General features: G+C 42.9%; 2 protein-coding genes across 5 annotated transcripts in view; one reads left to right on the forward strand and one right to left on the reverse strand.

The window, feature by feature from the left end:
- The window catches only part of CHGB (chromogranin B), a 30,337-nt gene extending 26,815 nt beyond the window's left edge, over positions 1–3,522 (forward strand). For all 3 annotated transcript variants that reach the window (XM_061989133.1, XM_061989135.1, XM_061989134.1), the window contains 2 exons: positions 199–1,961; positions 3,110–3,522. In XM_061989133.1, coding sequence (XP_061845117.1) covers positions 199–1,961; positions 3,110–3,193 — 1,847 coding nt within the window. In that variant the 3' untranslated portion in view covers positions 3,194–3,522. The remainder of the gene's footprint in view (positions 1–198; positions 1,962–3,109) is intronic.
- Positions 3,523–7,710: 4,188 nt separating this feature from the next.
- TRMT6 (tRNA methyltransferase 6 non-catalytic subunit) lies at positions 7,711–22,338 on the reverse strand. Of its 2 annotated transcripts, XM_010208847.2 has the most exons (11): positions 22,238–22,338; positions 19,662–19,789; positions 19,141–19,250; positions 16,462–16,553; positions 16,293–16,376; positions 14,985–15,109; positions 13,441–13,805; positions 13,130–13,215; positions 10,253–10,355; positions 10,087–10,173; positions 7,711–8,678 (listed from the first exon to the last, which is right to left on the reverse strand). In XM_010208847.2, exons 1-11 carry the CDS (start codon positions 22,336–22,338, stop codon positions 8,505–8,507), a joined length of 1,455 nt encoding a protein of 484 aa, XP_010207149.2. In that variant the 3' UTR covers positions 7,711–8,504. The 2 variants fall into 2 exon arrangements, with proteins under 2 accessions (XP_010207149.2, XP_061845124.1); XM_061989140.1 differs by lacking the exons at positions 19,141–19,250; positions 22,238–22,338 and having other exon boundaries at positions 19,662–19,744.
- Positions 22,339–22,356: the final 18 nt, after the last annotated feature.

Here is a 22,356-nt window from a genome sequence, read left to right on the forward strand (position 1 = left end):
TAACTAAATGAAAATGAGTGAATGCATTTCCAGGCAAACAGACAAAGGATTAGAAAATGTCTCATTTTAAAAGCAGAATTAAGAATTTGATTCTATTCAAATCTTTTTGCTACTTTGGGAAGGCAATTGTGTATTTAAACTTAAACCCCTTTCAGTGGAGAGCTGGGTTACTTCATTATGCTGCTTTTGTTATTGTAGGTGGTAGAAATGACAGAGAGAGAAGCGAAGACAAACAGCTTGAAGTAAGGCATTTGAAAGACCCAGCAGAGGTTGAAAAACATCATAGTGGGAGTGTGGAGAAGGAACAAAGTCAGGCAGAGGAGGAATCTAAGTACATGAAAGGAAGTGATGAGGGGAAGCTTGCTCACGAGGAAGGTAAAAGCAAAGATGGGGAGGATGGACAGCACACACCTATGCAAGAGGAGAGGCTTCATGCAGAAGAGAAGAAATACTCTCAGGAAATCAGAAAAGAGGAAAAGAGCTACCACAGTGAAGAAGAAAGCAAAGAAAGCAAGCGTCACGATGAAGAGGTGGAGCATGCTGTTCTCAACAAGAAGTCCCACTCTGGAGGCACGAGCACAGAGGAGCTCCCTGATGGGAAAGATCAGCCCCTCGTCAGGCACTGGCATTCGGAGGAGGGGATGCAGAGCCCTTACAAAAGAATTCATGAAGAGGGAGAGGCAGAGGAAGAAGGCAGTGAAAAATACTACCATGAGTCTAAGGAACGTGATTTCTCCCATCAGGAAGAGCATGAAGAATCTGATGAGAGCGAAGAGATAGGGAGGGAGAAGCAACCCTACAAACTCAAACGTTATCATGGGAAACATAGAACGGGTGACTCCTCTGAAGAGAAGAGGGGCCGTGGCGGTGAGAAAGAGGAGCTAGCTGAGGAATCACACGCAGAGGAGGCCCGTCTCTGGGACAAAAGGAACCACCATCAGAAACATCATGAGGAGTCGGAGCAGCAGCGGGATGAGAAGAGCGGTTATCATGGGAGGCACGGATCTGAAGAGGTGGAGGAGAAGAGGCGTGCAGAGCAGGGAAATGAGTACAGAGAAAGGTGGCAGCAGAGCAAAGAGAGCAGTGAAGAAGAAAACGAGAGGCATCGCCACAGTGAAGAAAGTGATGAGAAATGGCTTGAGGAGAGGAGACACCGTGATGGGTCCGATGAGGTGAGGAGGCACCGTGATGGGTCCGATGAGGTGAGGAGGCACCGTTCCGAGGGAAGGATGTATCTCGGAGGTGAAAGCGAGGAAGAAGGGGACGGGTACCTGGGAGGTGGCAGCAGGGAGAGGCAGCATCGTGCTGGAGGGAGATACAACTTGTGGGACAATGAAGAAGAAGGGTCCCAGAAAGCATACGCTCGAGAGCGCAAAGGGCAGGCCAGGAGGCACTACAGCACTGAGGAGAGTGTAGAGCACCAGCGCTACCCTGGCAACAGCGAGGAGGAGGAGGAGGAGGATGTGGAAAAGCATCACAGCAGTCATCAGATGGAAAATGAGGAGGAGAATATCGAGGAGGGAAGATACGCAGAGAGGGAAGAGTACAGAAGCCGTCTCCCTGTTGAGAATGAGAAGAGGACCCCGGTGTCCTACAGCTCTTTCTACCCGCTGCTGTGGTGGAAAAGCCAGAACTTTGAGAAAAGGGACAGCACAGGAGAGCAGCTTCTGGAGGGCAAAGAGAAGAGTCTTTTCCCCGACTATAATGACTATGACTGGTGGGATAAAAACCAAATCCTAAGTGCTCTGAACCATGGACGCACCGAGAAGAGGAATCTTGGCAAAATGAACAGGTATGATGTGAAAAGGCAATACAACAAGATGGATCAGCTTGCACAACTTCTGAATTACAGGAAGAAATCTGCTGAATTCCCTGAGTTGTACAATTCTGGAGAAGACATGAAGAAACGTCACGTAACCAGGAATGACAGAAGAAGTCAGAGGCCTCTGACAGAAGAGGAGGTAATGTGTGTGGGTGTTGCTCTGAAAAGCTGACTTGACGTGCACATTGGTAAATCCATTCCCAAGGCAGGTGGTAAACTGTTCATGGAAAAACACAAATGAGATTAAGTCATAGTGAGAGTCAGGGCATCAGTGATCTAAAAATCTGCTTGCTTTGAGTGATTTCAGCGGAACTAGTGCAGGGCACGGTGTGTAAATAAAGACAGAGTGCAACCTTATTAGCTTCTGTCTTCTGCAAGACAGGCAGAGAAAGATTTTCTTCCTCTTTGTGTCTTACCTCTTTCTCTAGGGTCTTGCAGAGTAATAAACCAAAGCCACCTGTTGCGGCAGGAGCAGAGAGGTGATTAGTAAGCACCACTTTGTTGGGTTAAAATATACAGATGAAAATTCAGTTGGATGTTTAGAGTGAAATTCATCTTTCTGTTGTCTTCTCAGCTGAAACTGCAGAGCACAACCTGGCTTGCACTTGTAAGCCCAATTTATGCATGTAGTTCCCATGATTGGGAATCCTTTTGGACTTCATGTTCTGCTTTAGTGTCCAGGAAAACTGAACCTACACCCATCAGCTAGATTCTCCTTGTGTATGTCACACCATTGCACAAAGCTGAGCTGGGAGCAGTGGAGCTTTAATACTAATATAGAGGTTAAGCAAGTCTTCATAATAAACAAGATAATAATAAACATTGGCTGCATGATTTTTTTCCCCTAGCATGTGGTAATGTGGAGGTGTATCTCTTGCTGCCCACCACATATCCTGCCTGTCAGAAGCCTGAGCTGCTGCCACTGTAAGGTTATAGCCTCCTAAGGGACTTTCCCTTGGGCAGCAGCAACTGCAGGCTGCAGCTCTGAGATAGCAGGAGGTCACTGCTAGATAATGCTCTCTTAAAGCTAAAATGCTCAAGCTGTAATTAGGGCCAGCTCTCAGAGTGGGTCTTTTGACACTTTGCTCAGCCTTAATTTGGCTAAAAGCAAGAAATTGCACAAATCTCCAGAGTTCTGTGCTGTGCTGCCACGAACACCCCTCACCCCAGCGATGTGCCTGGGGATCACTAAGTAGCAGGAGATTTCTCTCTAAGAAATGGTCTTTGTCATGTTCATGAGACAGAACGGTGGTCAACATTATTTGATGTCTCTTTGTGTTTTCACAGGAAAAAGAACTAGAAAATCTGGCTGCTATGGATTTGGAGCTGCAGAAAATAGCTGAGAAGTTCAATGCCAACAGGAGGGGCTGAAGATGATCTGCTTTGGCGTTCCAAAGCTAGGTGTAGCTGTACTCACAATACCTGTATTTTGTGGTAAATTCACTGCCACCAGATTGCTGTTTGCCCTAAACCCAGGAAATACTATTTACTGTCCACTATAGTGTAGTGATTTATACAGCTGAAAACGTCTTTAATTTGCCGTTATGCTATTGAGGTCCGAATAGCATGAAGTTTAGTAACATAACCTTTCATGCAAGGCAGGTATTTTTAATATGCTTGTGAAAATAATTGTGTTAGTGTTCTTCAGAAATATGTTTGTCTGAGTTTGAAATAATAAAAACCATTGATCTTGGACCAAACTTTCTCCTTGCTTATTTGCCTGAAGGGGGTTGTTCAAAGTAAGCTGTATCAGTCAAAGGGATAGACTGTGTACAGAACATTGACCTGTGGCTCACCAGTAGTTTTTAAAGTCACAAGGCACCTCTCTGTGCCTTTTATTTGCCAATTGCAAGGAGCATTACCAATTCATCTGCTCCAGTAACTCTGAAACATCCTATGAATTACTTCCTTCTGGCAATTAAATCATTAGAGAAGCAAAGAGGCTGCACCACCAAACGGACGCTTGTTCCTTTGGAAAGCAGGTCGTGCTTCTCAGTTGAAGCCACGTGTAGTGGATTGGTTTTGCCACATACTCCAGACTAATTAGTCCCGTTAAGATAGTCACCTACCAAACCTGCTTCCCTGCCATGTTCTTTGTGCCTCCTGCAGGCAAGTAGGTGCCAGTGAGGTGCGGAGTGCAGCGGCAGAGCTGGGCTGCAGCAGGAGCAGAGTCCCTCGGCAGGCAGTGAGATTGGGGCAGGATGGGCTGTGCCTAACACGTGAGTAAGGGCTGTATGCAAGGAGCCCTTGGGTAATCTTACCACACTACCAAACACTAAAAGAAATTATCCCCTAATTAGTTTTAATTACTCCATATAGCTGGGGTTCACTTATAATTTAACTTCATGCAAATGTGTTTTTTACAGACTTCCTGCTGTGACAGTGTCTTCAGTTGCTTGTGTAATGGCACAGGTAGGAGAGATGTTCTAGAGGAATAACTCAGCTGAGTCACATCATCAGTAACTGTGCAGTATCTGCCATCTCAGCTTAACCCTCTTAACCCACCCCCTGCCCCCCAAAACAACAAACATACTCTCTAGTTAACCATGAAGTGAAAATAGTGAGCTACTGCCCCTTGACCTGTGTGAGTGTGTTTGTGCCAGGGGATGCTGATAAGACCACTCCAGTGTTTCATCTTCTGTTAAAGTACATGAAGATCAAATCATAGCACAATGTGGACAGCATTTTGGCTTCAGTAGGACCACGGTTTCACCAGACTTCTCTAGCAACAGTAAGGCAAGTTAGAAAGTGTCCCAGCGGCAAAAATTCTTCCTTAGCTGTCCTCAAATCCTGAGACTCTCCCTTTTAAACTTAACAGCTACAGATGCAACAAGTTACATCAGGGTACTTTTCTCCCCTAGCTGGTATGAAAGAAGGCACCTCTGTAAGCACATCAATACCTAGAGGTAAATAGCTTTAGCTGCAGCAGGGGAAACTGAATTGTTCAAGTATGCAACTTCAGTAACAACCTTTTTTCTTTTTAAAGCTCAGCTTGTGCAAACACACATTGATGAATCAGCAATGTTTTACTTAAAAACGTGTCCCTTGAAAGGCTTGAAAACCAAATACATTCACTGCCTTCCAAGAGCTTTGTGACAGCCCTTTTATCTGTTGGCTTTCTCTGTTCCGTGGGGCTGCTGCCTCAGGTGCCCAGAGCTGAGTAGCTGTTGTGACTGCTCTTGCCTGTTCCAGTTTTATCTACACATTTGCATTGCCTGTTGAGGATTATTTTTTTTAAGCAGTTCTCCAATACAATTTACATGAATTTGCATTATTTAAAGGTAATTTGCATGGGTTTGGCATTGAAGCTAGGTGGTACGACTGAAAAGTAGTGGTGTATTAAGATGCATAACCTTGTTCCAGGAAATCAAATGAAGCAGAAATGGTGGCTTTGGCTCCTGGAAAAGCGGTGTCTGGCTTCTGGCTCACGCATCTCTGGTTAATGGGGAAATTGATGTGTGGCTTTAGTAAAACCAGAGGAGTGGCAGGTTTGGTGACTGCTGCTTCTAATCTGCTCTTTTCAGCCAATCTGCATAGCGGAGGCAGCGGTGTGTTCTGCTCTGTGACTAAGGACAGGTATAAAAGCAGGCAGAGAGGCTGTGAAGCGCAGGGACACCTTCACCAGAGCAGGCTCTGGCACTTCCAGCAGCCGCGGCCCAGTACCGCGGCCTAGGCTCCAGCCTTTCCCTTGCTCTTGAGATTGGACACCAGCCAGCTGCCTGAGGAAGGCTCAGGTTCCTCCAAGGTATAAGCAGCATGTGGATCTCCTCTGTCACCCTCTCTGAGCAGATTTCAAGCTTGGATGAGTAGGTCAGGAGACACAAACAGGGCCAGCCGCACACAAGGCGCTCGTTTCCAGGCCGTGATACAACAACCACTCTTTTCAGGTGGAAGTGGCCCATGACAAGCTGTAGGTGTGTGGTGCCCACAACTTTTCAGACATGGTTTGAAGCAGCCCTAGTTCAGCTCAGGGGACTGTAACCTCAGCCAAGAGGCCCCACAAGCACTTGTGCTGTAACATTTATGTGCTGTCCCAGTGCCAGCTCTTCCCACAGCAGCCGCCTGCCTGGTGGAAGGTGGCGTTTCAGGCCAACCGTCTGAACCATGTTCTCTGCTTCTTCAGAAAGAGTGGCTTCTGCAGAACTCAGTGGTACAAATGTTGCTCCTGCCTTAAGGAATCCATCTTGGGTTTCATATCTACCACCTTTCCCCATTCCTTATCTACATATCATGGACCAAAATTAAATGATACCAATTTGCTGTGATTTCTGTTTCCAGAGGCAAAAGTCCTTGGATGTTCCTCCTGGAGGCTCTAGTGATTATCAGGCTTCTGAGCCATGCTGTATGGAGGCTAAATACAGGGATGCAAGTACTCCCTTCCTCTTCCTCACCCTCCCTTCTGTCTTTCCTCTTAGAGATGCTTTCATTACATCAGGTTTTCCAACAAGCTCTGGCAGGATGCACTCTTTCTTCTCATTTGTTCTGTATTCTCCCCTATTTGTTACTTCTAAAAATACAAAGGCTCCCTAGGGTTTCAGACAATCACAACTTGCACTTCAACAATGACTCATTCCTTCTATAGTTTCATTTATTTGTGTCTTTCAATTAAAACAAGAACAACATCACACCAAGGTCTGCTCTTCCACTATTACATAAAGGGTAGGTGCCATCAACTTGAAACATCCATAACTTAAAATAGTTGACACTAATTGTTTCTTAGTTTCTTTCTCTCTTTCACTGGTACCTGTGTGACGGTGCAGTTAAAAACTGGGGCACAGGATTCCCTCCTGAGATCTAGAATAATTGTTCAGGTGTTCCAGTAGTGTTTATTTCTCCAAACAGATCTTTTGATTATACAAAGAAACAAGATTTTTTTTCCCCTCATGTTATTATTTTTAGCAGATTATATATGAAAAGAAGTAGGGTTGAAAATGTTTACCCAAACTCTCACTGTGTAAGTTTTCACACCTTTGTAGTGCATCAGCAGCCATGTCCCTCCCAGCTCAGTGGAAATAGCAGAGAAGTACCTAGGCCTGCTTTACAAGGAAGAAAACTGAGGCAAGAAATAGGTTTATTGTATTTGTATCTCATGGTTTACACTGATTTAATCCATTTCTTGCCTTTCCTGAGCTTCCAGGCTTGTCTCCATTGCTCTAACACAGGTTCTCTCAGAATTTCGTCATATAGTAGGTGTTGGCTGCTTTCAACATCCCAGTTTACCTTCAGCATGCATGTGTAGAGATACAATAAAGAAGAACTTAGCTTCTCTCCTCCCCTTTTCCCCACTAATTCTTGAGATAAGCCAGAATTAGAAAACCCCACCTTAGCAAAACCCACCCATCACGTTTCCGTTCCCTACACGTGATTTGCAACACTCACACTGTACGGAAAGGTGAGGGGCAAAACCCGTTCCTCAGATCCACATCAGCGGTGGGACACAGAAGAGATGGTGAAACCCAACAGCTTTCCCTTTATGGACTTTTCATGTAAGAGAAGAAAAGCTTTCCATAAAAAAAATAGGGGAAAAAAAGGAAGTTTTCAAGAACTGGAACAGAGACAGACAAAAACTTGAAGATACGTGGTACCTGTTCACATAAAGAGACATCTTAAACTGCTTTTTCCTACAACATAAACCCCCCCTTTAGTTTTGAGCTAACAGTGTCCTAAAAGAGCACAGAATTGTTATGGTCTGATTATATGATCCCAAAGCTCCAGATTCCCTGTTCTAAGTTCAAGAATGGAAGCCTTCTGGCTCTGTGGGCCTGAAGCTGCCCACTGGGGGTTCACTGAGATGCAGCCAGCAAGGGTATTCTCCTCCTACAGCCTCTGCTAGGCCTTGTCATTTCCAAAAAAGAGGGGGAAAAGTAAGGAAAAGAAAATACATCTCATTAGGAAAAACCATCCTGCAGTTTAATTCAAATGGCAAAAGCAAAGTTTAAAAAAAAGGAATAAAAAAGCTGCCCTGCATGAAAGACAGAACAGTAGAATAAATATATTAAACACACACAGTGGCTTGCAAAATAGTTCTGTCTGAAAATAAAACCCCAGGAACATGACAGGCAACACTAACAGAGACATTCTGTTTAAATATTTGGTATTTTAATTCATGAACATGCACTTTCTCTGCTGTGTTTGTTTGAGGAAACCACGGGGTCACGCTGTACACTTCTGGTACTGGGGATCAATTCTCATTGTTCCTTTGGAAAGGAGAAAGAAGTGTCTGATTCTTGCCGTCCGTTCTACTTCCTCAAACCACAGAACAGCTGGGTTGCGTGCCCACAGCAGGGGCAGATCACCATGTGAAATGCTTTATCCTGATGCTGTTCTGGGAAGATGAGGAACTAAATCAGATGTTTTGAATCAGACTCAACCTACTTCATCATATATCCACTTTTGGCAACGACCAACCAGAATGCCTTCCCCAAGGCTTCATCCTTGGTCTTCTTTTTGAAGTCAGTGTGTTTTCTGTGGGATGTTTGTTTCCAAGGGTTTTTCTTCTCAGTCTGATCATGTAACCTGGTAAAGAGGGAGACGACCCTCCTGCCTCACCATTTGGCCGTGTCTTGCTCACAGGTGTGTGACAGGTACAATTTCTGTGCTGTCAATAGCACAGAAAGTCTGCTGGTTGTTTTATTAACAGTAAGACTCCTGAGATCTAACAGACAAATCAAATCTCCCAACGTTAACAGTGCAGGTCTTGAACTTTACATCTTTTAGATGACGGTTCTTCCATCCTAAGTGCTTCTGAGTTACTGGAATCTGACTTGCCCTTATCCAAGACAACAGTTATACCAGACAGGAGGTACCCTCCACCTCCACTCATCGTCAGCTTTGGGTGGCTTCGATCTGGCAACACCTTTAAAAGAAGAAAAACAAAACAAAACCCCCAAACAACAACAATCTGAGCATCTGTAAAAACCTGCTCAATATGTGCACATCAAATCATGTCATTTAAGCTCACAGTGTAAGATGGAATTATTTTTCCTGCCACCACGCTAACCTGCCATGTGGAAAGTATTTCTCATTACAGGGCAAAGTACCTGCATCCCAGAAACATGTTAAGAACACAGGCTGCTGCCTTACTGATTAGTTTTTAGTGGCATTTCCAGCCAGCTTACAAAGTCAAGGTTTGGGATACAAGGAAGGCTCATTAATGTGTTCAGAAGTAGTGTACAAGAAACCACAGCTTATCTAACAAACCAGCACTAATAATGCAGTGATTTGCAGCTGTTGGTGTAATCTTTATGTAGCTACTAAGGGAAGACAGTCTGTCTTTGCTTTGGCTGCCGTTGCAGCTCTGTGTGTCCAGGAGATGGTGCAGTGTCGTTCCTAACTGCACCTGGATGTAGTAACCCTGGCCAAGTCTAACTCCTGTGAACATCTTCATCTATCAGTTTGCTAACACCAGCAGTCAGTAACTCTGGCCACCCCTGAATTAAGTCATGCCCTAAATAATAATCACACACACAGAGAATCATACAAAATCTTAAGGGTTGGAAGGGACCTCGAGAGATCATCCAGTCCAACCCCCCTGCCAGAGCAGGACCACCTACAGTAGGACACACAGGAACTCATCCAGGTGGGTTTTCAATGTCTCCAGAGAAGGAGACTCCTTATGGGCTCCAGAAGCCTATGGGCAAGGAGAAAGTCAGTAAAATGGAAGAAGCTCTTTGGACGTGGTGAGCTGCTTAGAGGGCAAAAGTGCTTCTGCTTCTTTATAGTTGGAGAGTATTCTCCACTTGCAAACATTTTGGTCAAAGTTAATCACACCGAGATTTTTCACTGTGGAGATGTTTTCCCCTCTGATCCTGTTTTCATTGGTCAGTTCTTGTTACTTTAGTTCCAGGAATAGCATTATCTGAAGACACTGGCTTTCTAAGTCACCACTATTCTTGACAATACAAATCCTTTCTCAGCTATGAAACCAGCTGGAAGTGAATACACACTTGTAACATTTTGCTGCATCTCTCAGATGTCATGAGATTGTCCCTCACTTCAGGCTAGCCACTAGGGCAGCACAACTATTATTTCAACAAATGGCTAAGTGAAATGCTCTGTAAGAAGAAAACAAAGTATTTTCATTTGAAACTGTTGCAGTGGAGGATTAAAACCCTTCAGAATATTTTCCCATTGCTCTCAGCTAAAACAAATAAGCTCTCAGGAGCTTCTATGTAGTTTCAGTCAGTCCAAAAAACATTTCTGAGAGTGTTTTTTGCTCCTCAGTATTCATGTGGTTTTTGACAGCCACTTACTGTCAGCCTTACCTGGTAGTTTCGTAGCCAGGTTTCAGACAGCTTTAGGTTGATAACGCCGCCTCTCTCCCTCAGCTTTGTGTAGCAGTCTAATAACGGCTTAAAAAGATCCAAAACAGTAGGTTATGCAGCAGAACGGTCTCAAACAATAACAGCCAGAGTAACAGATTGGATTTACCTCTTTATACTGGCAGTAGACAACAAAAGGCCTTGAAGGAGCAACGAATTCCAATAGAGCAAGCAATAAAGGCGTGGGGTGAAATTTGCTGGCTACAATTAAGCTGCAAAAGAAATTTCATGCGCGTTAGTTTTCCGCTTCTAAAACTTGTTCATCAAGTGACATTTTCTCCCTCTTAGCACAGCCATCAGTTACAGCTGAAACGCTGCTAATCAGCGTGTTCTCCTGGCTTCAGCAACTCCCCAGATATAAAACCAAATCACGATTTCCTGCTTGTGTAATTAAGAGGCTACAACACTCGCTCCCTGAAGTGCAGATAGTAACGCGCTGCAGCAGCGCTTGTGTCAGCTGTGGGGAGCTCCACAGCAGTCATTACAGCCTAAGGATTTGCATGCTGCTTACTCTGCCCTCAAACCACTGGCCAAATAGAATCATAGAATGGTAGGGTTGGAAGGGACCTTTAGAGATCATCTAGTCCAACCCCCCTGCAGAAGCAGGGTCACCTAGATCAGGTCGCATAGGAACATGTCCAGGCAGGTCTTGAAGACCTCCAAGGAAGGAGACTCCACAACCCCTCTGGGCAGCCTGTGCCAGGGCTCCCTCACTGAAACAGGGAAATAGTTTTTTTCTTACATTTAAGTGGAACTTTTTGTGTTCCAGCTTCATCTCATTACCCCTTGTCCTGTTTTCAGTTTTGTGACTGCTAGTTATTAAGAACGGACTAACAAACCTGTTTCTCTACAGTTACTACATGAAAAAGACCCATTAATTAATTTACATTGGTTCTCCAGGGGAACATCCAGCACTGGAGATGCCATCAAACTCACCTAATGAAAGAGAGGGAAAAAATGGATAAAGAGGCAATTATTTTACAGTTCTTTCCATTTTGGAAAAAAAGATTCCAGACTGTGCCTGGAAAGGCTTGGAGTGCTGCACTGACCCTGCCAGGAGCTCTGCCAGAGAATAAGCAGGTAAGCGAGAGATGAGAGAGGCTGCAAGTTCCCATTCTGTTCTCTCATATGGCAGCACATATTGCTGTCAGCAGGCAGTCTGTCCTGTCACAAAATTAACATAGTGGGTGAGAGAAGAGGAGGAAGTAGTAGAGAAAGGGCAGGGAAGGGAAGGGAAGGGTAAAGAGAGGGGGGATGGTCTAATTCTGAACATGTGGAGTGTCTATAAACCGATTTCCACTTTCATTGTATCAGAAAAATAGTCTATCTTAAGTTCTCTTTAGAAGAATACCAAATCCCTAATGACTGTCATCCTCAAAGACCTATGACAGACTTCAACTCTCATAAATGGAACTGAACAAACAGGTCTAGCAGAAAGGGTGTTTTACCTTGGACCAGCACAGAACACATGCATTTTAATGAAACTCTGTCTTCCACATTTAATAGTGAAAATTACAAAACTCAGGACCTCAGGAAGTATTTCTCAGCTTCACCTAATGACCAGTGTCTCTTCACTCTGACAGTAAGTGCTAATCTTTCTCCCCATCTCCCACATTAACCAGCTTTAGCCTATCCTTTCCCTGTTTCTCTCTTGCAGAACCAACCCAACCCCTAACTCTGCCTCCTTCTACTCACATCCCAAGCTCTTAGTTCAAATCTTTGTTCCATGCCAATGTATCCTGGCTCAACAGTCTATGTACCCTGTGGCTCTTGATCTGAACAAATGGTGGGCTATAAAAGGCAGATGACTGTGGAAAGGCTGAGCCCTCTGGGACAGCACCATCGTCACCTGTGAACTGCTCTCTCCCTGACGACCTGATCATGCTGAAGACTTCCCAAAGCAAGAAATCTCTTGTCCCTTCAGGTATGTTATTTGTTACAGCTTTTGTACATTAGGAGAGACAAAAGAATTGTACATGTGATTGAAAACAAATGAACAAGAAGCAAACAATAAATGGGCTTCCTTGAACTCAACAAGTGAATATATTATTTCAGGCTATAGGAAGAATCAAGTCAAATGTTAATTTTAGCTTTGTCAGACCATACACAGACATTAAGGATAATGATGGGTGCAAGGGACAGCAGTGAAACAGTAACAAACCACTGCTGTTCAGGCACCTTCAGGGCAGCCACCCACAGGCATCACCAAACAGATGTGCTGTTACCATTTAATTGCTTCACAGAATAACCTGTCTCTGTATCTCTATAGAAAAGGCTAATTCTGTGCCTAGTATGCTAGATGAGATAGACTAAAATATGAATGAGCATAATAAACCCCCAAATTACACAAGCAGTTCAAGATAACCAATAAACACATATGACAATTTACAGCTTTATTCCCACCAAGCCAATATTCTTAGGAGGGCAAAATGAATATGAATGTTATTAAATTAATGTTACTTGATTAACTCCAATCACTTCAGCGCTTGCTAGGAACATAATGAAACAGTCACAAGCACCAAATGCTCTTCTGCTGTTGTGGGGCTCAATTTCTAGGAATATATTCATCACCATTTGTTTTAAACTTCTGATATTAAATCTTTGTGTTAAATTGTTCCTTGAGAACAATGGATCCTGGCTAAAGCAGGGAAAATGAAGTTATGTGGTTTTCCCCATGGGGGGAAAAAAAAGATCTAAGTTTCTAAAAACCAACCAACCAAAACATCAAACTCAGTTCCAATATAATAACATGTCAAGTTCTCCTCACAGCTCATGAAATTTCAAACCATTTAAATAACAGAAAAAATCTCAGCCAAGTAAGGACCAAACCAGACCCAAGGCACTCCTGGATTGGTTCCTTGCTTGTAAATATGAAGAAAATAATTTAGGGTATCTTTAAAACAAAGCTGGTATTTGTTTGAAAGCAGATTCTTTCCTGTAGATGCACTTTCAAACACAAGACCTTTCTGACTACAAACAAACTCACCCATCAGCATTCTTCTCTCCCAACAAAGCAGCAGCTTCCATTAGCTTTTTCCTTCTCTCCCATTGTTTTCTCTGCTTTTCCCGGACCTTTGGAGAAGAAAACAAATGGTTAGAACTGGTAATTACACACGGAGTCACTATGGCATGGGCTGAACTGTCATTTTTTGCCCATCTTAGATGGCTTCATGTAAGACAAAAGCCAACTTCCAGAGTTCCATTATAAGCTGTATTTCAGCATGTCTGATTCAGATGGCAGAATCTGAAGTGATACAGATGTTATAAAACTTGAACAGTCACCATAAATGCTCTTACATTTTCTTTACTTTCCTTTTCTTTATTCTCTTTACATTCTACACGTTCAGCATTAATGTCCATTGTTTCTTGCTCCTCTGTTTGGCTGATCTCCATAGCTGCTTCAGTAGCAGGTTCCTCTTCTGTTTCCTGTAGGAAAGTCTGCTTTTCATCAGTCAATCCATTGCTTTCTTCTTCCACTAGTGTGTTATCTTCAGGTTCTGAAGGCAGAGTCTCTGTAGAAAATGTCCCTGAGAGGAGACTGTCCACTTTGCTGAGAGGAAATTCGTGAAGATGATCGAAAAAATGTTTTGGAAACCCAAAACAACTGGTAGCAGCTCTAATGGGTCCCCCTCCTGGATACATCTGAATAATGGATCCATAGCCTAGGAGAGAAAAGGGATCAAAACTACCTTGGGCTGAAACAAACTGAAACAAACCCAGTTTTTGGTACTGCTGCCTGTGCTGGGTGCACAGCATGACATCACACTTGTTGCCTCTCAGGCTTCTGGACTGTAACTGTCACCTCTGTCTAGTGTCTTTGAATAATTCACAATGAACCTAAATAACTGAGTCTAAGAAATAAAAACCAAGTCAAACTTTTCCTAGAATAAGCTCCAGGAAATATCATACTCTACTTTTAAAATAAACATGTGAACAAGAGGAACAGCAACATTTCCAGCACTGTGAGCTGTCTGAATTCCAGTGCTTTCTGCCATTCATCTGTCTGAATTCCCTGTTTTCTGCCATTCCCTGGACTTCCCAGGTGCCTGGGAGGAATCAGCATACGAGCTCCTTACAACCTTCTGAAACAATATCATTATGTTGAGACAAAAAAATACATCTATGTACAGCTATATCAACTTGAAATGTTGTAAGTTTCCTTGAAATGGTGAAAAAGAAATCCAAGAAATGTGCAAAATGCAACTTTTTTCAACTGAAAAACAAGTATCTTTCTGATTACAGGAGACAGAGTTGATTTTTAGAACTGAGGAAGTATTCTGAAATGCTGCCTTTTCAGAGACAGCTTTCTGACAAGAAAAGTCTGTTGAGAACCAGATTTCATACAATCATAGAATGGTAGGGGTTGGAAGGGACCTTTAGAGATCATCTAGTCCAATCCCCCTGCAGAAGCAGGTTCACATAGATCAGGTCACATAGGAACGTGTCCAGGTGGGTTGTGAAGACCTCCAAGGAAGGAGACTCCACAACCCCTCTGGGCAGCCTGTGCCAGGGCTCTGTCTTATATTTAAGTGGAACTTTTTGTTTTCCAGCTTCATCCCATTACCCCTTGTCCTGTTGCTAGCTACTATAGAAAAAAGGGATGTCCCAACCTCCTGACACCCACCCTTTAGATATTTGTAAATGTTAGTAAGATCTCCCCTCAGTCTCCTCTTCTCCAGACTAAACAACCTCAGTTCCTGCAGCCTTTCCTCATATGAAAGATGTTCCAGTTCCCTGATCATCTTGGTGGCCCTGCACTGGACTCTCTCCAGCACTTCCCTGTCCCTCCTCAGGTTCAAGCAAGCCCTCAGTCTGTTCTTTACTGAAAGTGAGTTTCTTACCTCCCATTCTCTCCATCACGGCGCCCAGCACGAGGCCTGCACACGTTTCCATGACAATCATCTTGTTGCCCGCACGGATGTTTCCTAAAGTCAACATCTGAGCTAGGGTATCGTATCGCAAGTGGCTAGGAGACAGAGGGGTTTAAGAAATATCAGTTCAGTTTTCTTAAGAGTTAGGAATACTGTGTTAGCTCAGGAGCTTGTAAAAAAAACCCCAGTTGAATTATGGGTAGATTTTCAGGAACAGCATCAGTGGTCTTCAAAGTCACCCTGCAGAAACTTGTAATTAACTGTCTAGTGATAAAGAAGGACTAGAACCAGAGCCAACAAGAAATGAGCAGGGAATAGGTGTTTAGGGTTACAAAGGAAACAGCAAAAGGAGGATACAAAGTAGGGTGCACATGCTGTGCCAGTCAAAGTACATTGTTAAACTTCTCAGTCGTGTGTTGTTCTCTCTAACCCATCAGTTTGATAAAGAACAAATGGTATTTGAATGCATTTCCTAATCCAGTTACGTATCCTGAGAGACGCCTCATCACACCACTTGCAATCCAGGAGGAAAACCCAGCTCTGCCCACTGCAGCACCTGCACCAGACAGGCTCAGAGATGGCCAAGGAAATCACTAGAGATCTTAAGAGATAAGTGAAGCCAAGTGAAGGGGATGAGGGAAGGAGAAGGAGAAAGGTTTGAGAAGCCTTAAATAACATAAATTTAAGATTTTTTATGTCTCAACATCTTAGATCTACTAGTACTACTTTGTAAACACTAAAGCAGTCTGTAACACTGCAATGTGCCAGTTAATTTGGGTAAGAGAAAAGCAGGCATGGCCACATCTCTGTCATCATCCCCCTCCCCACACCCCCCATCCCTCAATGTTAACCACAGTTTTAAATTCTGGAGACCTGTGATGCAAGAAGCTTTTGGATCTCTCACACATTAAAGTCAAAGCTCCCTGCTTCTGGTAGGTGGTTTGTTGTTTGGGTTAACTGAGCCAGAAAACAGGAGATGAAACACCACTGACCAAAACCAGTAAGAGGTGGACAATGGAGAGAGCCTCTGTCTATGTAGGTAATTAACAAAGTGGTGAGAGTAGGGAAATGGTAAAAACTGATGCTGAATCCAAGAGTTTTCTTTGCTGTAACAGCACATTGATCTGTTTCACATTATTTTTCATTGATTTGCCATTTTTCCATTAACAGGGGAAAAAAAGAAGAAATGTAACTAATGTGGTATAATACAGGTATTGTGAAAAATATTGACATCTTTTCCTATTATCATTTGAAAAAAGAATCCAAATGAAAACTTACTTAATTTTCCCAGGTTCCCTTGCATAATACATTGTTGAAAGAATGCGAGTGGATGGCTTCACAATTGTAATAACTGCCTCATATCTGTAAGAAACACAGAGTCACAGTGTTATTTCAAGCTCAGCAAGTTCCAGAACTGCTAAGTATTCCCCACATTTTAAAAACTTACTTTTTCTTCTTCTTCTTTATGTATTTATCTTGAGCAAATTCCGTTTTGTCTCTGAACGTTGTGCTGTTCTCTATTAACTGTTGAACTATTTCCTTGGGAGAGACAATGTCTTTGTGTTATAGCTGGTATTTGTTTCTCATTCATTTCATAGATAGTAATTTTTTTTAACAAACAGTGAAAGCATTTAATTCCAGTAGAGGCATGTGATGACATTAATGGCAAAGTACATTTCTACTAGGCACCATGACAAGGGGGGCACCACCCTGACTACAGGCAAGCATTTAATCCTATACTCTTGTTCTCTGGGTGTTCTTAAACTACATAATGCCAGCATGAAAATGCTACAACTGAAAATGCTGGTCCTGGAAACAAGGTGTCCTGTGGGGAAGGGGTCTGGGAGGTGGCAGAACTAACTCATGACAGAGGGCAGCTTTGTATGGCCAGAGATGAAGAAAAATCAGGACTGCTCCTTGCAGCATCAGCAAGTTGTTACTTCAGTCTCTTACTGTGGAGCCTCAGTACCCCAATATCCTCATCCCAGGCTGAATGTGAATGAGACTCCCTTGCTTTCTCAAAGTGATTAGCTACTTTTAATTATCTTGGATTTAGAACGAGGCAGAGTTAAGTTTATTGTCAGTTACCATGGACAACTGGCATCCCTTCTGTCAGTCTAACATCGTTCCCCACAGTAACTGGAGTGCATGTCAGTACCCCAAGTCCCGTGTGAAGCTATACAAAGGAGAATATTTTACCAAACCAAAACAAGGAACCTGATGTCATATGCAATAGTTACTTGAATAAAACTCCCTCCTTCTTCTTTGGGTCTCTTGACTTCAGCCATCTCTGCCTGTGAGGGTATCTTTTTTCCACCTTGTGCTAGTTCTTCCCCTACACTTTCAGGTTCCAGCTGGAGGGATCATTAAGACCTCCAACAACAGCAGCAAACCCTTTATTGCTCAGGGCTTGTCTCCAAGCCTGCAATGCAAGGTCAAATGCTGCAGAGTGATGTTTTGGTGGTTGTGATCAAAGTAGTTTAACTGCTAAAACTCTTAAGTTTCTATTAAATCTGGAGAAAGAACAACAGCATAACCTGGCCTCAAAGGAATCTGAGAGGAAGGGGAGGGAGGGCAATGACAAAAGGAGTACTTTGCATATGGACACTGTCTCCCACTGTGCTTTAAGAACCTTTAAGAACATACAGTGGTGCAAGTACTTCTCACTTGGCATTTCTGCTTTTCAAGCCATCAGTTTTTCTGAAGTCTTTCAAACATGTAAAACAGCATGAAACAGCACACCTGTCTCTTTTTTTGCCTTATTCTCAGAAGTCAGATGCAATGTCTGGGTTAGGTTTCTTTCTTCCTGTAAAATTTATAGTGAGGAAACTGGGGACTATTTCTCTAGGGTAAGTAAAAGCCAAAAGGAAACTGCAGCACTATGCAATACCCTGTGTCTTCAGCCCAACATCTATCCCTCAGGACTCAGGAAGGATTTGGGAAGTGGTAAGAAATCAAACTCCATTAACATTGAGGTGGTTTTATTTCAAATAAGAGTCATTTTTAAACTGAGCCTGTGTCACAAAAACATGCCACTCACAAGCACGAGTTCAGATTTCAACAGACATTTATGGAATAACAGAATCTATTGCTACTAATATGAGAGTCTAAAATGAATATTCAGCTACAGTTCAGAAAGCAGTGCAAACAAAGCAGGATTTCTTAATAATCCAACACAGAAGTATGGTAGATGTATGGCACAGACATGCTGAGGATACATAGAAAAGCCAGAGTGACCTTCTGCCACGGATAATGAGAACGGATGGAAGATATAAAAGCTATCAGACTGATTAGTGCATTTGTCTTGAAGAGACAACACAAGCAGCATAACCATGGAAACAGAGAAATACCATTCTAAACACCTTGGACCCATCTGTTATTAAGCAGGCACAAGCAGAACAGGTGAGCAAACAGCAAGATGCAAAGAGGAGATGAACTTGATGGAAGCATGAGCATTTTCATATTTGTATTAGAAAGACTAAACCAAAGACAAGAGAGAATTTTGCCTGGTAACGTGTGCACAACAGAACTGGCTGCAATGGTTTAGTAACATTTAAGATGGCCTCACTTATTTTGGTCAAATTGTGAGGTAAAAACCAGTTCTTTTTGTAACAGAACAGACCTGGTCTCTCAAGAATACTGTTAGCTTTTGAGGAGCAGATAAAACACAGGTATCAGAGGTGTGTGGTAGGTACCACTCAGAGGAAAACCAATAGTATGTTTGGTACACTTGTTATTAGTTAATACTTTGGTGTTTATCCAGAATCCTTTCCTACACCTTTGATAGTTTAATTATTGCACAACTTAAAGTCTGAAACACAGAAATGGCGCTTTCAGTCTTACAAACAAATCAAAGGATTTAGTATTTCCTTTGGTCTGTTGTGGCTTCTCAGGCCGTAAATATTTAGATTTTCTATTGACAAAGTTGTCAACCTTACATGAAGTTTTCTCTGAAAACAGCCTTTTCATTTTTGTCCAAACAGACCTTCAGGAGAAACGTGACTTGAGCAGAAGAACAAAGGAAAAGCACTGAACTCTATGCACCCGTGAGAAGAACAACCTGCTTCATAAACTAAAATACAACCATCAAGGTAGCACAGAAATGATACCAAAACCTTGTTTTTACCTGTCCTTTAATACCCTTGTCCTTCAAAGCCTTTATGTCATCATGAGTCAGTTTTTGAGACTTTCCATCGTCAACTATGTTACGATTATCTGTACCTGCTTCTTTTGTTTCTAAAGGAAAAGGACATAGATTTGTAAAATCTAGCTCTAGGTATCTGTAAGTTGGAGAAACATAACGATTTTAGTTTCACAAGAGGCAGACTTCTCAAGATTCAACCCACATGCTTCATGGCCTTGCAAAGTACTAAGCAACCAATGAAATGTAATATGTAAAACACACCTTAGGACATATATACATATTCACTCAAACCAAGGTTCCAATTTTCTCCCATATTCAAAAGCTTATTTGTTACAGGGCTGGTGAAGCAGCAGCTCAAGACAAAACCATGCACTTTTATGACAGAATATAAGTAACGTCGTTAACACTGATTAATAGAAAGCTTTATCACCTTTGGTATTACCAAAGAAACAAATGAATTGGAACTTGTTTTTCCAACCACCCAGTCAACCCTCTTGTGATACCTGTGGTAGTCTCTTCCATCTCTTGCTTTGGCTGGAGGTTTCCACCACTGGTTACTTCAAACGTAGTTCCATAACTATGTCCGATGGCATTATCCAGATAGAACCACTGCTTCTCAAAAATTATTTTTCTGAAATAATAAAGAGTTAGTGATATTTAAAGCATTATTTTTACTGTGTCTAAACCCCACAACACGTGAAACTAAACTATAGCTTCCTGTATGCCAGAAAACCAGGACAAGCATTAAAAGTCGAATGAGCCGCAAGCCCACGATAAACTGCAACTGGGTAGGAAAAGAACAAACATCTTAAATTGAGCAAGCAGGAAGAAAAATACCTTGGTTTTCAGTTCAGAAGAATTCTAAAATGGCAGATAAAACAAGGCTGTAACGTCTGAGTTATATAGTACCACTTTTGACAGAGAAAGTCAGAGCAAAGCAAGGCATGAATTCATTTTGAGTATATTCAATCTAGGCTGGGTCATCCAGGTTAGGGCAAAAAGATGAGCATGAACCTGTATGTTACAGAGCTCCTTTGAAACATTTGCCAAGAGGCTGTGAAGGGAACAGACAGCAGAGCATCTTGTTCTAGGAATGTTTAACACCAATAAAAAGGATTGTATTACCCCTTTCATTTTGATTGCACTAAGGGAGATCTGTACTTTTCCTTCACCTAAAACAGGATCCAGGAAGCCTTGAAATTTCAGGCTGAGCTACAAAGGTTTCCTTGCTGACCACTGAAATACCAGTCTTGCCCAATGAAACAGGTACCCATGTATATGCTGCACTCACACTGGAATGAAAACTTACCAATATAAGCTCTTATTTATGCCGATTGTACTCATCATTAATTCTGAAGCTAAGCAAAAAGGTCAAGTTCTTTGTTATTTCCAGCTTTTACTGGCTGAAGAATGCAATTCATACATATATTTTACATATGACATTATGTGTATCCCCAAATACAATCCAGAATTGAAATATTAAAAAGGTATTTGAAAAGGATTAAAAGAGTGTAAAGTTTTATTAGAGATGTTACCAAATCCTCTTAATAAAAAGCTCACATTAGACTTGCTCACACAGCCTATTAATCCCTGCCAACAGAGATTTTCAGACTAATAAATGAATACAAAAGACTAACAATAAATGACTGACAAGAATTTAGAGAGATAAAACATGGTGTGCATGTGCTCAGATTTCCTTTTGATGACCATTCTAAACAGAATATCCAACCACAGCTGTTGTCACATGTTCTTAGAGTGTCCTCAGCTTCATTATAGAAAGGAAAAAATAATGCAAAACTTGTTTCCTTTCCTGTGCCTGTATTTACTCTTTTGACTTTTTTATTGTTTCTTTTATGACAGGGGTTGCAAAGAAGACAGACACCATGAAAACATCTTGCCAGTGCTCTGCAGGCTAACAGAGTAACAACCTGATTTTGGTGCCAGATTCTACTGGTGAGTATGAATCCTGCCAAAAACAAGTACTCCCAAATTCTATACATTGGAGCTATGCCATTTTTTAACCACTCTCATTCAAGCACAGTACTCTAATATACTCACAGTAACTCTCCATGCTACTGAATAAGATGTCTGGCCACATTACCCAATACTGACTTCTACACCTCGGTCTATAAAATTGTCTGCTGCAAAGGGAAAAGCCCAGGCTGTGTCCACTGATTACAGTATTTCCTGCTGGGCTGCAGGTGCTTCTTGCTATATCAGTTAGCCTAGAAAAAAGAAACAGGAGAACTTTCACAGTATCCTCTCCAAAACTGCCACTATCCCAAACTGACAGCTGGCATCTTCACAGAGAAGACTGAGTACCTCAAGGGTGGGTGTCAGAAGGATGGGGCACTGTTTTTCTGCAGTGTCCAGTGACAGCACAAGGGGTGATGGACATAAGCTGGAACACAAAAAGTTCCACTGAAACACAAGGAGAAACTTGTTTGGTGCTGAGGTGAGGGAGCCCAGGCACAGGCTGCCCAGGGAGGGTGTGGAGGCTCCTCTCTGGAGGTTTCCAAACCCGCCTGGACACGTTCCTGTGTGACCTGATGGAGGGGAACCTGCTTTGGCAGGGGGTTGGGCTGGATGATCTCTAGAGGTCCCTTCCAACCCCTGCCATTCTGTGGTTCTATGATCTTCCTACAGTCTAACTCTGATAAGAACACTGAGCTCAATCCCTGTTACCAAGACAATGCAGCATCTCGCAGAAACTACCCTCCTCGGTGAGTTATGATGAAGATACACTTTTCATGCTGCTGCACCTCTTCTCCTCTTGAACCGACCCCAGTTTGACAACACAGAACCGTCAAATTCTTACAAGAAACGCAGCCAGCAGACTCCCCGCGTTGTTTTGGTCTTAGGAACTGAGATAACACTAATGTCTTTCACGCCTCCTGTCACATCGGCCTAAGGAGACAGTTATTCCTGACTGGCACCGACCGCCCCGCCATCCCCTTCCCTCAGAGCGGCCGGACCTGGAGTTGGCCTCGCGGTTGAGTGAGGAGAAGGAAAAGGCGCTAAACCTAAGCCGAGGAAGAGACTGAGAAGAAGGATCAAAAGCCCCGGGCCGGCTCCTCACCTCCGCCGTAGCACGGGTACCGCTTTGAAGACATCGTCCCGCTTCAGGACGGCGCAATCGCCCTCACGGATGCGCGAGCCCGGCATCACCCCGTCCTCCATCGCCGCGCGTGCGCTCTG

Source organism: Colius striatus, chromosome 2 (assembly GCF_028858725.1).
Source record: "Colius striatus isolate bColStr4 chromosome 2, bColStr4.1.hap1, whole genome shotgun sequence".
Taxonomy (NCBI): domain Eukaryota; kingdom Metazoa; phylum Chordata; class Aves; order Coliiformes; family Coliidae; genus Colius; species Colius striatus.

Coding starts and splice junctions, on each gene's coding strand:
- TRMT6 (XM_010208847.2), bottom strand. CDS start 22,338: ATGGAGGACGGGGTGATGCCGGGCTCGCGCATCCGTGAGGGCGATTGC. Junction 19,790..22,237: donor GTACCCGTGCTACGGCGGAG/GTGAGGAGCCGG, acceptor TTATTATTTCAG/AAAAATAATTTTTGAGAAGC. Junction 8,679..10,086: donor CCTGGCTACGAAACTACCAG/GTAAGGCTGACA, acceptor CTTCTTTTAAAG/GTGTTGCCAGATCGAAGCCA.